The following is a 14,418-nucleotide window of genomic DNA, read 5'->3' on the forward strand; positions in this document are numbered from 1 at the left end:
GTGCAGTGCGCATGTGCGGAGTTCTTCTGTCATCTTACCTCATTGTTGTGGTTGTGCGCAGTGCGCATGTGCGGAGTTCTTCTGCCATCTTACCTCGTTGTTGTGGGTGTGTGCAGTGCGCATGTGCGGAGTTTCTGTCATCTCACCTCGTTGTTGTGGTTGTGCGCAGTGCGCATGTGCGGAGTTCTTCTGCCATCTTACCTCGTTGTTGTGGTTGTGCGCAGTGCGCATGTGCGGAGTTTCTGTCATCTCACCTCGTTGTTGTCTGACACCAGGATGGTCATTGGAGTCAAGTGTACTTGCAGCCTCGTTTCTTTGTACGTCTTGTGCATCTCGAATGTCAACCGCTCCATGATCAGCAGTGGGCTTGAAGGCTCATTAGGGCCGCAATGCTAGACGGGAAACCAAACGTCGTTTACACTAAAAGAAGAACCGGCCATACAATGCGAAGGAAATCGGCGAACTGCTTTTAATTTTTTGTTTGTTTATTTTTTGTTTTTAAGTTCACATTCACCAGGTAGCACATAGAAAATCCATGTGAATTCTCGAGTGCAATGCTTAGAAAGACTGTTTTTAGAGCGTTTTGAGTACCTTTGTGAGCTCCGTCTTGAAGTCGTACAAGCTGATGTATAAGTTTGCCTCTAGCGGACGCAAGCTGAACATATTGATTGTCTCTCGCACAGGCTCGGGCGTGGTTACACGGGTCCTCAGCCCCTCGCCCGCGCCCTTAGCATTGATCAATGAGACACACTCCTGGAACACCTGATCCATGCCGAAGTAGTTCTCCTACAAAATAGAGCGAAAAAGGTAGTATTCTGTGAGTCAAAGTCACTCCTTTATCTAACTATTCTGTGAGACTAAGTCAGTCCTGTATCTCCTTATTCTATATGACAAAATCAGTTCTTTATCTAAACGTGATCTGTACTATTCTATGTGCCAATGTCAGTTCTTTATCTAACCTTGATCTGTACTATTCTATGTGCCAATGTCAGTTCTTTATCTAACCTTGATCTGTACTATTCTATGTGCCAATGTCAGTTCTTTATCTAACCTTGATCTGCACTATTCTATGTGCCAATGTCAGTTCTTTATCTAACCTTGATCTGTACAATTCTATGTGCCAATGTCAGTTCTTTATCTAACCTTGATCTGTACTATTCTATGTGCCAATGTCAGTTCTTTATCTAACCTTGATCTGTACTATTCTATATGCCAATGTCGGTTCTTTATCTAACCTTGATCTGTACTATTCTATGTGCCAATGTCAGTTCTTTATCTAACCTTGATCTGTACTATTCTATGTGCAAATGTCAGTTCTTTATCTAACCTTGATCTGTACTATTCTATGTGCCAATGTCAGTTTTTTATCTAACCTTGATCTGCACTATTCTATGTGCCAATGCCAGTTCTTTATCTAAACGTGATCTGCACTATTCTATTTGCCAATGTCAGTTCTTTATCTAACCTTGATCTGTACTATTCTATGTGCCAATGTCAGTTCTTTATCTAACCTTGATCTGTACTATTCTATGTGCCAATGTCAGTTCTTTATCTAACCTTGATCTGTACTATTCTATGTGCCAATGTCAGTTCTTTATCTAACCTTGATCTGTACCCTTCTATGTGCCAATGTCAGTTCTTTATCTAACCGTGATCTGTACTATTCTATGTGCCAATGTCAGTTCTTTATCTAACCGTGATCTGAACTATTCTATGTGCCAATGTCAGTTCTTTATCTAACCGTGATCTGTACTATTCTATGTGCCAATGTCAGTTCTTTATCTAACCTTGATCTGTACTATTCTATGTGCAAATGTCAGTTCTTTATCTAACCTTGATCTGTACTATTCTATGTGCCAATGTCAGTTCTTTATCTAACCTTGATCTGTACTATTCTATGTGCCAATGTCAGTTCTTTATCTAACCTTGATCTGTACTATTCTATGTGCCAATGTCAGTTCTTTATCTAACCTTGATCTGTACTATTCTATGTGCCAATGTCAGTTCTTTATCTAACCTTGATCTGTACTATTCTATGTGCCAATGTCGGTTCTTTATCTAACCTTGATCTGTACTATTCTATATGCCAATGTCGGTTCTTTATCAAACCGTGATCTGTACTATTCTATGTGCCAATGTCAGTTCTTTATCTAACCGTGATCTGTACTATTCTATGTGCCAATGTCAGTTCTTTATCTAACCTCGATCTGCACTATTCTATGTGCCAATGTCAGTTCTTTATCTAACCTTGATCTGTACTATTCTATGTGCCAATGTCAGTTCTTTATCTAACCTTGATCTGTACTATTCTATGTGCCAATGTCAGTTCTTTATCTAACCTTGATCTGTACCCTTCTATGTGCCAATGTCAGTTCTTTATCTAACCGTGATCTGTACTATTCTATGTGCCAATGTCAGTTCTTTATCTAACCTTGATCTGTACTATTCTATGTGCCAATGTCAGTTCTTTATTTAACCTTGATCTGTACTATTCTATGTGCCAATGTCAGTTCTTTATCTAACCTTGATCTGTACTATTCTATGTGCCAATGTCAGTTCTTTATCTAACCTTGATCTGTACTATTCTATGTGCCAATGTCAGTTCTTTATCTAACCTTGATCTGTACTATTCTATGTGCCAATGTCAGTTCTTTATCTAACCTTGATCTGTACTATTCTATGTGCCAATGTCAGTTCTTTATCTAACCTTGATCTGTACTATTCTATGTGCCAATGTCAGTTCTTTATCTAATCTTGATCTGCACTATTCTATGTGCCAATGTCAGTTCTTTATCTAACCTTGATCTGTACTATTCTATGTGCCAATGTCAGTTCTTTATCTAATCTTGATCTGTACTATTCTATGTGCCAATGTCAGTTCTTTATCTAACCTTGATCTGTACTATTCTATGTGTCAATGTCAGTTCTTTATCTAACCTTGATCCCATTCAAAATCCTGAGCAGGGACCCAAACAGGCGGAGTGCAGCAGGCCCCGCCTCCAGCTCCAGCGTGATAACGTCCGGCTCCATATCCAAGGGCTCCCATAGCAGTGGTCGATCCCGAGGGACGTCGTACTTGCTATTCGGGATAACAGGGTGGTACATGTAACCTAAAGACAACCCCATGATGGGAACGGACATGACATCCACCCATCCACGACTGACGTCTGTGTATCGCCGGAATATGTTAGTGAACATCCCGTCCCCTCCCCCCATGCCCGTGGTGGTTTCGTCACCGCTATCAATGCCTTCCTCCGGCAGTGCTGTGGTGGTGGATGACCGTGAGCGCATGCCAGCAGCCTGGGGTCCACGCTTGTTAGAAGTCCTTGAGAGTGAGAGGAAGCTCCTACGAAGGGTGTCGTATTCAGGAAGGCATGCACGCGCCACCAGCTTTTCAACCTGTAGTAATAATAGCATGGAGCCATTTAATGGGCCATTTGCTGAAGAGGGATTTTAGCGTAATTTCGGAAAGCTTGAAAATAGCTGTTAAGAGGTAACTAATGAGGGATAACTAAGATAACCATAAAGGTTTATCAAGTTACATTTAATTATCAGACAATGCAATATTTTGCTATGTCCGTCTAACTTAAAGTGGATGGAATGGGGTTGAAAAATACACTTTTAGGTTTTAGTACAGGAGAACTTCGAAATTGTAAGACAACTTTTTCTTCTGTATATAATCTATATCACGGAAAGTAAGTCTTAAAAACGCGTCCCTAGCGCTTTTCTTAAGTCCTAGAAAAACAGGCGCCTTGCACTAGGAAATCGCGTGACGTTTTGAGTGGCAAACTCGTGCACGGTTCGCAAAATAACAACAACAATAACAACAAACCTATTCAGCACTTACGAAACACTCAAATAGTCAAAAAGGGCTTAATTTAATTGAAGATTTTATGTTTCTGTCACTCTCTGGCATGACGGTCGCAGCCATTTCTGTGTTTATTTTGGCGTGAATAAGGAAGCGCGTGAATTTACCAGTCAAAACATCACGTGATTTCTTAGTGTCCTACTGAGTGGTATGAGAGAGTCTACCTTGAGAAACTACCCTGAGAAGACAAGAGCATCCCGCCAATGCGGAAAGCCAAAATTACACCAGCTCATCAGACCCAGGTCCCCTCGCTAGAGAAGTCAGTACCACCGACTCTGAGCAACAAATTTATAGTACTATACCTCTTCCCCCCTATAGTTCTCAAGACAACCCCCTATGCTACCTCAAGACAATGATTAAGATATGGGAGGAGCGAGGTTCTGCGCGCTTTGCAGTCCAGGTGTGTTCTTCCTCTCAAATATCAGATAATAACCACGTGATCAGCGGAATGTACAGTATATAGTTTTGTTCACCTGTAGGAAGAACTTGATGTCTTCAAACTCTGGCAGGAAGCGCAAGAATTGAAGGACAAAGGTCAAGTCAAACACTTCACCACAGAAGGCAAGTTCGGCTGACGAAAAATAACAACGTCGCTATTAGGTGGATAACGATAGGGAAATAAATGAGCAGAATGCAGAGATGGTTCTTAAAAAACACAACATTGCATTTAACACTGATGTATATTTAGCCTGCAAAATACTGAGACATGGGCCGACCTTTCTGAACCGTCCTTTTTCGTCTCTTAACTGTGATGAAGGGACATACAGTACAACATCCTACTTCAACCTTCACCAGATCACTACGCAGATCAACAAGATTTTTTGCCTATTAATACCATCTTTCGTCTGTAGACTTTTTTGTCTCTCTATACCACCATTCATAGAGTTGGTCTGTAGGTTTTCTGTCTATTTATACCATCTTATCTAGAGTTGGTCTGTATGTTTTCTGTCTATTTATACCATCTTATCTAGAGTTGGTCTGTAGGTTTTCTATCTATTTATACCATCTTATCTAGAGTTGGTCTGTAGGTTTTCTGTCTATTTATACCATCTCATCTAGAGTTGGTCTGTAGGTTTTCTGTCTATTTATACCATCTCATCTAGAGTTGGTCTGTAGGTTTTCTGTCTATTTATACTATCTTATCTAGAGTTGGTCTGTATGTTTTCTGTCTATTTATACCATCTTATCTAGAGTTGGTCTGTAGGTTTTCTGTCTATTTATACCATCTTATCTAGAGTTGGTCTGTAGGTTTTCTATCTATTTATACCATCTTATCTAGAGTTGGTCTGTAGGTTTTCTGTCTATTTATACCATCTCATCTAGAGTTGGTCTGTAGGTTTTCTGTCTATTTATACCATCTCATCTAGAGTTGGTCTGTAGGTTTTCTGTCTATTTATACTATCTTATCTAGAGTTGGTCTGTATGTTTTCTGTCTATTTATACCATCTTATCTAGAGTTGGTCTGTAGGTTTTCTGTCTATTTATACCATCTTATCTAGAGTTGGTCTGTAGGTTTTCTGTCTATTTATACCATCTCATCTAGAGTTGGTCGGTAGGTTTTCTGTCTATTTATACCATCTTATCTAGAATTGGTCTGTAGGTTTTCTGTCTATTTATACCATCTTATCTAGAGTTGGTCTGTAGGTTTTCTGTCTATTTATACCATCTCATCTAGAGTTGGTCTGTAGGTTTTCTGTCTATTTATACCATCTCATCTAGAGTTGGTCTGTAGGTTTTCTGTCTATTTATACCATCTCATCTAGAGTTGGTCTGTAGGTTTTCTGTCTATTTATACCATCTTATCTAGAGTTGGTCTGTAGGTTTTCTGTCTATTTATACCATCTTATCTAGAGTTGGTCTGTAGGTTTTCTGTCTATTTATACCATCTTATCTAGAGTTGGTCTGTAGGTTTTCTGTCTATTTATACCATCTCATCTAGAGTTGGTCGGTAGGTTTTCTGTCTATTTATACCATCTCATCTAGAATTGGTCTGTAGGTTTTCTGTCTATTTATACCATCTTATCTAGAGTTGGTCTGTAGGTTTTCTGTCTATTTATACCATCTCATCTAGAGTTGGTCTGTAGGTTTTCTGTCTATTTATACCATCTCATCTAGAGTTGGTCTGTAGGTTTTCTGTCTATTTATACCATCTTATCTAGAGTTGGTCTGTAGGTTTTCTGTCTTTTTATACTATCTTATCTAGAGTTGGTCTGTAGGTTTTCTGTCTATTTATACCATCTCATCTAGAGTTGGTCTGTAGGTTTTCTGTCTATTTATACTATCTTATCTAGAGTTGGTCTGTATGTTTTCTGTCTATTTATACCATCTTATCTAGAGTTGGTCTGTAGGTTTTCTGTCTATTTATACCATCTTATCTAGAGTTGGTCTGTAGGTTTTCTGTCTATTTATACCATCTTATCTAGAGTTGGTCTGTAGGTTTTCTGTCTATTTATACCATCTTATCTAGCGTTGGTCTGTAGGTTTTCTGTCTATTTGTACTATCTTATCTAGAGTTGGTCTGTAGGTTTTCTGTCTATTTATACCATCTTATCTAGAGTTGGTCTGTAGGTTTTCTGTCTATTTATACCATCTCATCTAGAGTTGGTCTGTAGGTTTTCTGTCTATTTATACCATCTTATCTAGAGTCAGTCTGTAGGTTTTCTATCTATTTATACCATCTTATCTAGAGTTGGTCTGTAGGTTTTCTATCTATTTATACCATCTTATCTAGAGTTGGTCTGTAGGTTCTCTGTCTATTTATACCATCTCATCTAGAGTTGGTCTATAGGTTTTCTGTCTATTTATACCATCTCATCTAGAGTTGGTCTGTAGGTTTTCTGTCTATTTATACCATCTTATCTAGAGTTGGTCTGTAGGTTTTCTGTCTATTTTTATCATCTTATCTAGAGTTGGTCTGTAGGTTTTCTGTCTATTTATACCATCTTATCTAGAGTTGGTCTGTAGGTTTTCTGTCTATTTATACCATCTCATCTAGAGTTGGTCTGTAGGTTTTCTGTCTATTTATACCATCTCATCTAGAGTTGGTCTGTAGGTTTTCTGTCTATTTATACCATCTTATCTAGAGTTGGTCTGTAGGTTTTCTGTCTATTTTTATCATCTTATCTAGAGTTGGTCTGTAGGTTTTCTGTCTATTTATACCATCTTATCTAGAGTTGGTCTGTAGGTTTTCTGTCTATTTATACCATCTTATCTAGAGTTGGTCTGTAGGTTTTCTGTCTATTTATACCATCTCATCTAGAGTTGGTCTGTAGGTTTTCTGTCTATTTATACCATCTTATCTAGAGTTGGTCTGTAGGTTTTCTGTCTATTTATACCATCTCATCTAGAGTTGGTCTGTAGGTTTTCTGTCTATTTATACCATCTCATCTAGAGTTGGTCTGTAGGTTTTCTGTCTATTTATACCATCTTATCTAGAGTTGGTCTGTAGGTTTTCTGTCTATTTATACCATCTCATCTAGAGTTGGTCTGTAGGTTTTCTGTCTATTTATACCATCTCATCTAGAGTTGGTCTGTAGGTTTTCTGTCTATTTATATCTGAAGAGTGTGTAACGCTGGCCGCTAGGGCCTAGGTCTTATGTAAGACCGCTGACCGGCTCAGAAGAGAGCAGCCGGCCATCTTGTTTTGAACATTATTCATGTAAGTCCTACGCGTTCATTTGTTATATCCTAGTTACCGTTATTTGTAATCCTCAGTTTAATTATAATCCTTGATTTATTGTATTGCCATAGGACTTCCTCATCTTTGTCAATAAAATTAATTGAACATCGAGGAGTATTTTCTTCATGAGGAAGTCATTATCATGGTGATCGTCGAATGTTCGGTACCCAACTGCGACTTCAAAACACAGGATGTCTCTGATGCAATCGCCGTAGCGTTACTAAATAACCACGGCCTCGCACATCAAGCACTACCTCCCGCTCCTACTGCCCCACCGCCGGCCCGAGGCCCGAAACTCGACCGACCCAAAGTGGACATAGGGATCTCTATCGAGGAATGGAACATATTCATGCGCCGATGGGGGGTTTTCCGTTCTGGATCTTGCATCACTGACGCCCAGGCGCCTTTCCAACTGTTCCAGTGTGCCGGCCCTGACCTCGGGGACAGCCTACTGAAAGCCAACCCAGGAGCCACCTCGTTGCCCTTGCAAGATTTTACCGCAGCCATGCGCTCGCTAGCTGTCATTCCTATCGCTACATGTGTCCTCCGTACCGAGCTGCTCCAGTTAAAACAGGAACGGGACGAAACCTTTCGTGCATTCGCAGCCAGGGTGCGGGGAAAAGCGGAAACGTGCGCATACACAGCAGCATGTGCGTGTGGCCAACCCGTTGACTACACCGACCACATCATACGCGACGTCCTTTTAAATGGCATTTACGACTCAGACATAAGGCGTGAGACTCTGGGCATTACAGATATCTTGACCAACCCAATTAATGACGTCATTGCCTCGGTGGAGAGTAAAGAGATGGCTCGCAACGCCCTACCGTCTTCAACCCTGTCCGCGATGTCGTCCTTCCAGCGTAACAAAAACACGCCACCCTCAGACCAGTCACCAAGCGCAGCAGAGAAATCACGACAGGCCTCCTGTCCTGATTGTAAAGTGTCATTTCACGTCTTCTCAGAAGGATCTCGGGGCTGGAATTCCAAACCTCATCAGGTATGCATCGATTGCTACAGAGCCCGTAGGCGCAAAAGGCGACAACCAGCCAAAAGTCAACAGTCCGCCATCGAGTCAGGCCCGATCTCCCAGATCGCATCTCTACAATCCGGAGCCGTACCTCGCTCTCGTGGTAGACCACAGAACGGGCCCGCCAAACTGGATCACCATATCTTCACCAAGGGGGAGTGGCGACGAGCTCAACTCCGTGATCATCCGCGGACAAACATCACTATATCGCTCGATACTCCATCAGCTTCGGGAGCCACTTCCCGTCCTCGCGATCACCTCGTAGCTCAGATATCAGCCGTGGCCGACACTGGTGCCCAGTCCGACCTTTGGTCTCTAGAGGAGTTCCTTGCATGCGGCTTCTCGCGCGATGATCTGCAACCGGTCAACCTCAGCTTGTCGGCCGCCAACCGGTCTCCAATAGCCATCGACGGTGCTTTCTTCGCTAAACTCTCCACAGCTCCTCCCAACGGTGAGGCCACGTGCTGCCGTTCCATGGTGTACGTGAGCAGCTCAGTCCGAGCTATGTACCTCTCCTATGAGTCCCTCCTCAACCTCGGTCTCCTATCTACGGACTTCCCGACGAACCCGGTTGGAAGACACGACGGCCGCCGACCTACCCCCCATGGCCGCAGCATACCAGAGCCGCACTCATCCATCAACGCCACCCGTTCCATCAACGGCGGCTGCACAGCACCAAACACCCCTTCTGATCCGACCTGTCATTGTCCCCAGCGTACGGTGCCACCACAACGTCCGTCGGAACTGCCATTCCCCTGCACCCCGGAGAACAATGGCCGCATGAAAGACTGGCTACTCGAGAGGTATGCCTCCTCGACGTTCAACACCTGCCCCCATCGTGCGCTCCCGTGCATGGACGGACCACCCATCGAGATACATGTAGACCCAGCAGCCACACCCAGAGCGTGCCACACCCCGGCCACCATCCCTCTTCACTGGCAGCAAAAGGTATACGACGACCTTCTCCGGGACGAGGCCCTTGGTGTCATCGAACGAGTGCCGTACGGGGAACCTGTCACATGGTGCCACCGCATGGTTGTGACCCGGAAGCACGACGGCTCACCGCGCCGGACTGTGGATCTCTCGCCACTAAACAAATTCTGCCAGCGCGAGACCTTTGCCATGGAGTCTCCCTTCCACCTCGCCCGCCGAATTCCGAAGGACACCTGGAAGACCGTCACCGACGCTTGGAACGGCTATCACAGCGTTCCCTTACGCGAGGCAGATCGACACCTGACCACTTTCATTACGCCCTTCGGGCGCTGGCGCTACACCAGGGCACCACAAGGATTCCTCTCGTCAGGGGATGGCTACAACCGTCGTTTCGATGCTATCCTATCAGCCTTTGAGCGCAAAGAGCGGTGTGTGGACGACACAATGCACTATGATACTGACCTAGAACAACACTGGTGGCGATCCATCGACTTCCTTACATGCGTAGGCCAGTCCGGTATAGTACTGAACCCCGACAAATTTCAGTTCGCCGAAAAGTGCGTGGACTTCGCCGGCTTTAGGGTGTCCGACTCAACCATAGAGCCACTCCCTAAGTACCTGGATGCCATCCGTGATTTCCCCACTCCTGAATCGACGACAGACATCAGAAGCTGGTTCGGTCTGGTCAACCAGGTGGCCAACTACGCCCAATTGCGCGAGACCATGGCGCCGTTTAAGCCATTCCTAAGCCCACGGTGCAAATTCACCTGGTCACCTGACCTGGAGTCTGCCTTCCAAGAGTCCAAAGAAGCCATTGTTCAGGCAATCCGCGAGGGCGTGGAAATCTACGACATGCAGAGGCGCACCTGCCTTCGCCCCGACTGGTCCCGAAGAGGTATTGGTTATTTCCTCCTCCAGCAACACTGTAGCTGCCCCTCTGGTATACCTGACTGCTGCCCAGGAGGATGGCGGATCACTCTGGCTGGCTCACGCTTCCTTTCCCCAGCCGAACAACGTTACGCAGCCATCGAGGGAGAGGCCCTGGCCGTTGCCTGGGGTCTCGAGCAAACCCGGTACTTCACACAGGGTTGCGACAACCTTGTGGTAGTCACCGACCACAAGCCCCTAGTCAAAATCTTCGGCGATCGCACCCTCGATGAGATCACCAACTCCCGTCTGTTCAGGTTAAAGCAGCGTACCCTCCCGTGGCGCTTCACCATCACCCATCGACCGGGAAAAAGTAACCAGGCGGCTGACGCCACATCAAGACACCCATCCCCATCAGGCTCAACTAACAGTCTCGCAACTTCAACTCCTAGTGTACCGGACATGGTTGAGTCGGCCCTCATGGCCTCCATCAGGAACGACGCACATGATCTTGGGGCCATCTCGTGGCCGATCCTCGCACAAGAGACTGCTACGGACCCATGCCTAGGTCACCTCCTACGCCTCATTGAACAAGATGTTGTGGTTGACCCTAACGACCCGGCGCTTTCAAGTCTCGGACATCTCTGTGAGTCGATATATGCACAGGATGGCGTTCTACTACTCAACGACCGTGTGGTTGTGCCCATGTCCCTCCGCAAACGGGTCCTCCAGCACTTACACGCCGCACATCAAGGAGCCTCTACTATGGAGCAGCAAGCGCGTGCCATTGTCTTCTGGCCGGGGATGTCACGGGACATTCAGGGCACCAGAGACGGATGCACAGATTGCAACCGCAACGCCCCGTCACAAGCGGCCACACCGCCCCTCCCGACCTCTCCGCCATCTACCCCGTTCGAGGCTGTCTACGCTGACTTCTTCGACTTTGGTGGCCGCCACTACCTAGTTGTCGGAGACCGGCTCTCTGGATGGGTGGAGGTCCTCAGCTCCACCGCAGGTACTGACCTAGGGGGCTCCGCTGGCCTGGTCCGTCACCTCCGAGCATTCTTCGCCACCTTTGGCGTGCCAACAGAGATATCAAGCGATGGCGGACCAGAGTTCACAGCAGGCGGCACCGAGACCTTTCTCCGACTTTGGGGGATCAAACACCGCCTGTCTTCTGTCGGCTTCCCACAATCCAACGGGAGAGCAGAAGTGGCAGTCAAAACAGCTAAACGTCTCCTGATGTCCAATACTGGTCCTAACGGCAGCCTTGACAACGATCGCTTCCTGCGTGCCATGTTACAGCTACGAAACACACCGGACCGGGACTGCGACCTTTCACCAGCCCAAATCATATTCGGCCGACCCCTTCGAGACTCCCTCATGTTCGTCAATCGACTAGAGAAGTTCTCTAATCCACACATCCGACCCCTGTGGCGGCAAGCATGGGCGGCAAAGGAAGATGCCCTTCGGACCCGCATATCACGTACCACCGAATCATTGACGAGCCACTCCAAACCACTTCGACCTCTGAAGCTAGGTGAAAGGGTCTTCATCCAGAACCAGCAGGGCCCACACCCGAACAAATGGGACCGCTCAGGCATGGTAGTGGAGTCGCCAGGCCACGACCAATACAGGATAAAGGTGGATGGCTCAGGACGGTTGACCCTGCGTAATCGTCGGTTCCTTCGTGCATACACCCCGGCCACGCCCACCCCAGACCATCAGTACAGGACGCCACCACCTCCACCCAGATCTCCAGAGTGTCAACCCACACTTAACAGCTCACCGTCGCCTCCCACAGGCAGTGGACCATTGACGGGCAATCCTCACGTCACCACCCAACTCTCACACGGTAGCCATCCCGTCATACCCACAGAGTGCAACCAGACAGTTCCACCCGCTGAACCCGTCGCTGAAACACCACCTACCACTCAAGCCAACAATGACCCTGTATCCTCTTGTATGCCTGACGCCTCATCTCAGGCCCCGCAGCCACTCCCTGAACCTAGAAGGCCAACTCGTGCGAGAACACGACCAAAACGCTACGAACCAGAGACAGGGAATTGGACAGTAGCAGGAGTCCGTTCGTCTAGCCTTGTATAGACTCTAGACTTAGTATAGACTCACGGACTGGGGGGGATGAAGAGTGTGTAACGCTGGCCGCTAGGGCCTAGGTCTTATGTAAGACCGCTGACCGGCCCAGAAGAGAGCAGCCGGCCATCTTGTTTTGAACATTATTCATGTAAGTCCTACGCGTTCATTTGTTATATCCTAGTTACCGTTATTTGTAATCCTCAGTTTAATTATAATCCTTGATTTATTGTATTGCCATAGGACTTCCTCATCTTTGTCAATAAAATCAATTGAACATCGAGGAGTATTTTCTTCAATATCATCTTATCTAGAGTTGGTCTGTAGGTTTTCTGTCTATTTATACCATCTTATCTAGAGTTGGTCTGTAGGTTTTCTGTCTATTTATACCATCTTATCTAGAGTGGTCTGTAGGTTTTCTGTCTATTTATACCATCTTATCTAGAGTGGTCTGTAGGTTTTCTGTCTATTTATACCATCTCATCTAGAGTTGGTCTGTAGGTTTTCTGTCTATTTATACCATCTCATCTAGAGTTGGTCTGTAGGTTTTCTGTCTATTTATACCATCTCATCTAGAGTTGGTCTGTAGGTTTCCTGTCTATTTATACCATCTTACCTAGAGTTGGTCTGTAGGTTTTCTGTCTATTTATACCATCTTATCTAGAGTTGGTCTGTAGGTTTTCTGTCTATTTATACCATCTTATCTAGAGTTGGTCTGTAGGTTTTCTGTCTATTTATACCATCTCATCTAGAGTTGGTCTGTAGGTTTTCTGTCTATTAATACCATCTCATCTAGAGTTGGTCTGTAGGTTTTCTGTCTATTTATATCATCTCATCTAGAGTTGGTCTGTAGGTTTTCTATCTATTTATACCATCTCATCTAGAGTTGGTCTGTAGGTTTTTATATCTATTTATATCATCTCCTCTAGAGTTGGTCTGTAGGTTTTTATATCTATTTATACCATCTCATCTAGAGTTGGTCTGTAGGTTTTCTGTCTATTTATACCATCTTATCTAGAGTTGGTCTGTAGGTTTTCTGTCTATTTATACCATCTTATCTAGAGTTGGTCTGTAGGTTTTCTGTCTATTTATACCATCTCATCTAGAGTTGGTCTGTAGGTTTTCTATCTATTTATACCATCTCATCTAGAGTTGGTCTGTAGGTTTTCTGTCTATTTATACCATCTCATCTAGAGTTGGTCTGTAGGTTTTCTATCTATTTATACCATCTCATCTAGAGTTGGTCGGTAGGTTTTATGTCTATTTATACCATCTCATCTAGAGTTGGTCGGTGGGTTTTATGTCTATTTTTACCATCTTATCTAGAGTTGGTCTGTAGGTTTTCTGTCTATTTATACCATCTTATCTAGAGTTGGTCAGTAGGTTTTATGTCTATTTATACCATCTTATCTAGAGTTGGTCGGTTGGTTTTCTATCTATTTATACCATCTCATCTAGAGTTGGTCTGTAGGTTTTCTATCTATTTATACCATCTTATCTAGAGTTGGTATGTAGGTTTTCTGTCTATTTATACCATCTTATCTAGTGTTGGTCTGTAGGTTTTCTGTCTATTTATACCATCTTATCTAGAGTTGGTCTGTAGGTTTTCTGTCTATTTATATCATCTTATCTAGAGTTGGTCTGTAGGTTTTCTGTCTATTTATACCATCTTATCTAGAGTTGGTCTGTAGGTTTTCTGTCTATTTATACCATCTCATCTAGAGTTGGTCTGTAGGTTTTCTGTCTATTTATACCATCTCATCTAGAGTTGGTCTGTAGGTTTTCTGTCTATTTATACCATCTTATCTAGAGTTGGTCTGTAGGTTTTCTGTCTATTTATACCATCTTATCTAGAGTTGGTCTGTAGGTTTTCTGTCTATTTATACCATCTTATCTAGAGTTGGTCTGTAGGTTTTCTGTCTATTTATACCATTTTTCCAGTGATGA

The 14,418-nt window shown here is 44.5% G+C and overlaps 1 protein-coding gene and 2 long non-coding RNA genes across 12 annotated transcripts in view; all 3 read right to left on the bottom strand.

The window, feature by feature from the left end:
- The window catches only part of LOC5503383 (transmembrane protein KIAA1109), a 101,839-nt gene that overhangs the window by 73,841 nt on the left and 13,580 nt on the right, over window positions 1-14,418 (bottom strand). For all 10 annotated transcript variants that reach the window (XM_048733413.1, XM_048733411.1, XM_048733412.1 and 7 more), the window contains exons 15-18: window positions 4,342-4,439; window positions 2,938-3,399; window positions 592-786; window positions 255-392 (exon numbers count right to left, since the gene is read on the bottom strand). In XM_048733413.1, the coding sequence (XP_048589370.1) occupies window positions 255-392; window positions 592-786; window positions 2,938-3,399; window positions 4,342-4,439 (893 nt within the window). The remainder of the gene's footprint in view (window positions 1-254; window positions 393-591; window positions 787-2,937; window positions 3,400-4,341; window positions 4,440-14,418) is intronic.
- LOC125573081 lies at window positions 918-2,931 on the bottom strand. Its single transcript, XR_007313948.1, has 2 exons — window positions 1,650-2,931; window positions 918-1,603 (listed from the first exon to the last, which is right to left on the bottom strand). It is a non-coding gene; the product is annotated as an uncharacterized LOC125573081 (long non-coding RNA).
- On the bottom strand, window positions 4,815-14,416 carry LOC125573082. Its single transcript, XR_007313949.1, has 2 exons — window positions 13,080-14,416; window positions 4,815-7,423 (listed from the first exon to the last, which is right to left on the bottom strand). It is a non-coding gene; the product is annotated as an uncharacterized LOC125573082 (long non-coding RNA).

The sequence above is a fragment of the Nematostella vectensis genome, chromosome 10 (assembly GCF_932526225.1).
Source record: "Nematostella vectensis chromosome 10, jaNemVect1.1, whole genome shotgun sequence".
NCBI lineage: Eukaryota > Metazoa > Cnidaria > Anthozoa > Actiniaria > Edwardsiidae > Nematostella > Nematostella vectensis.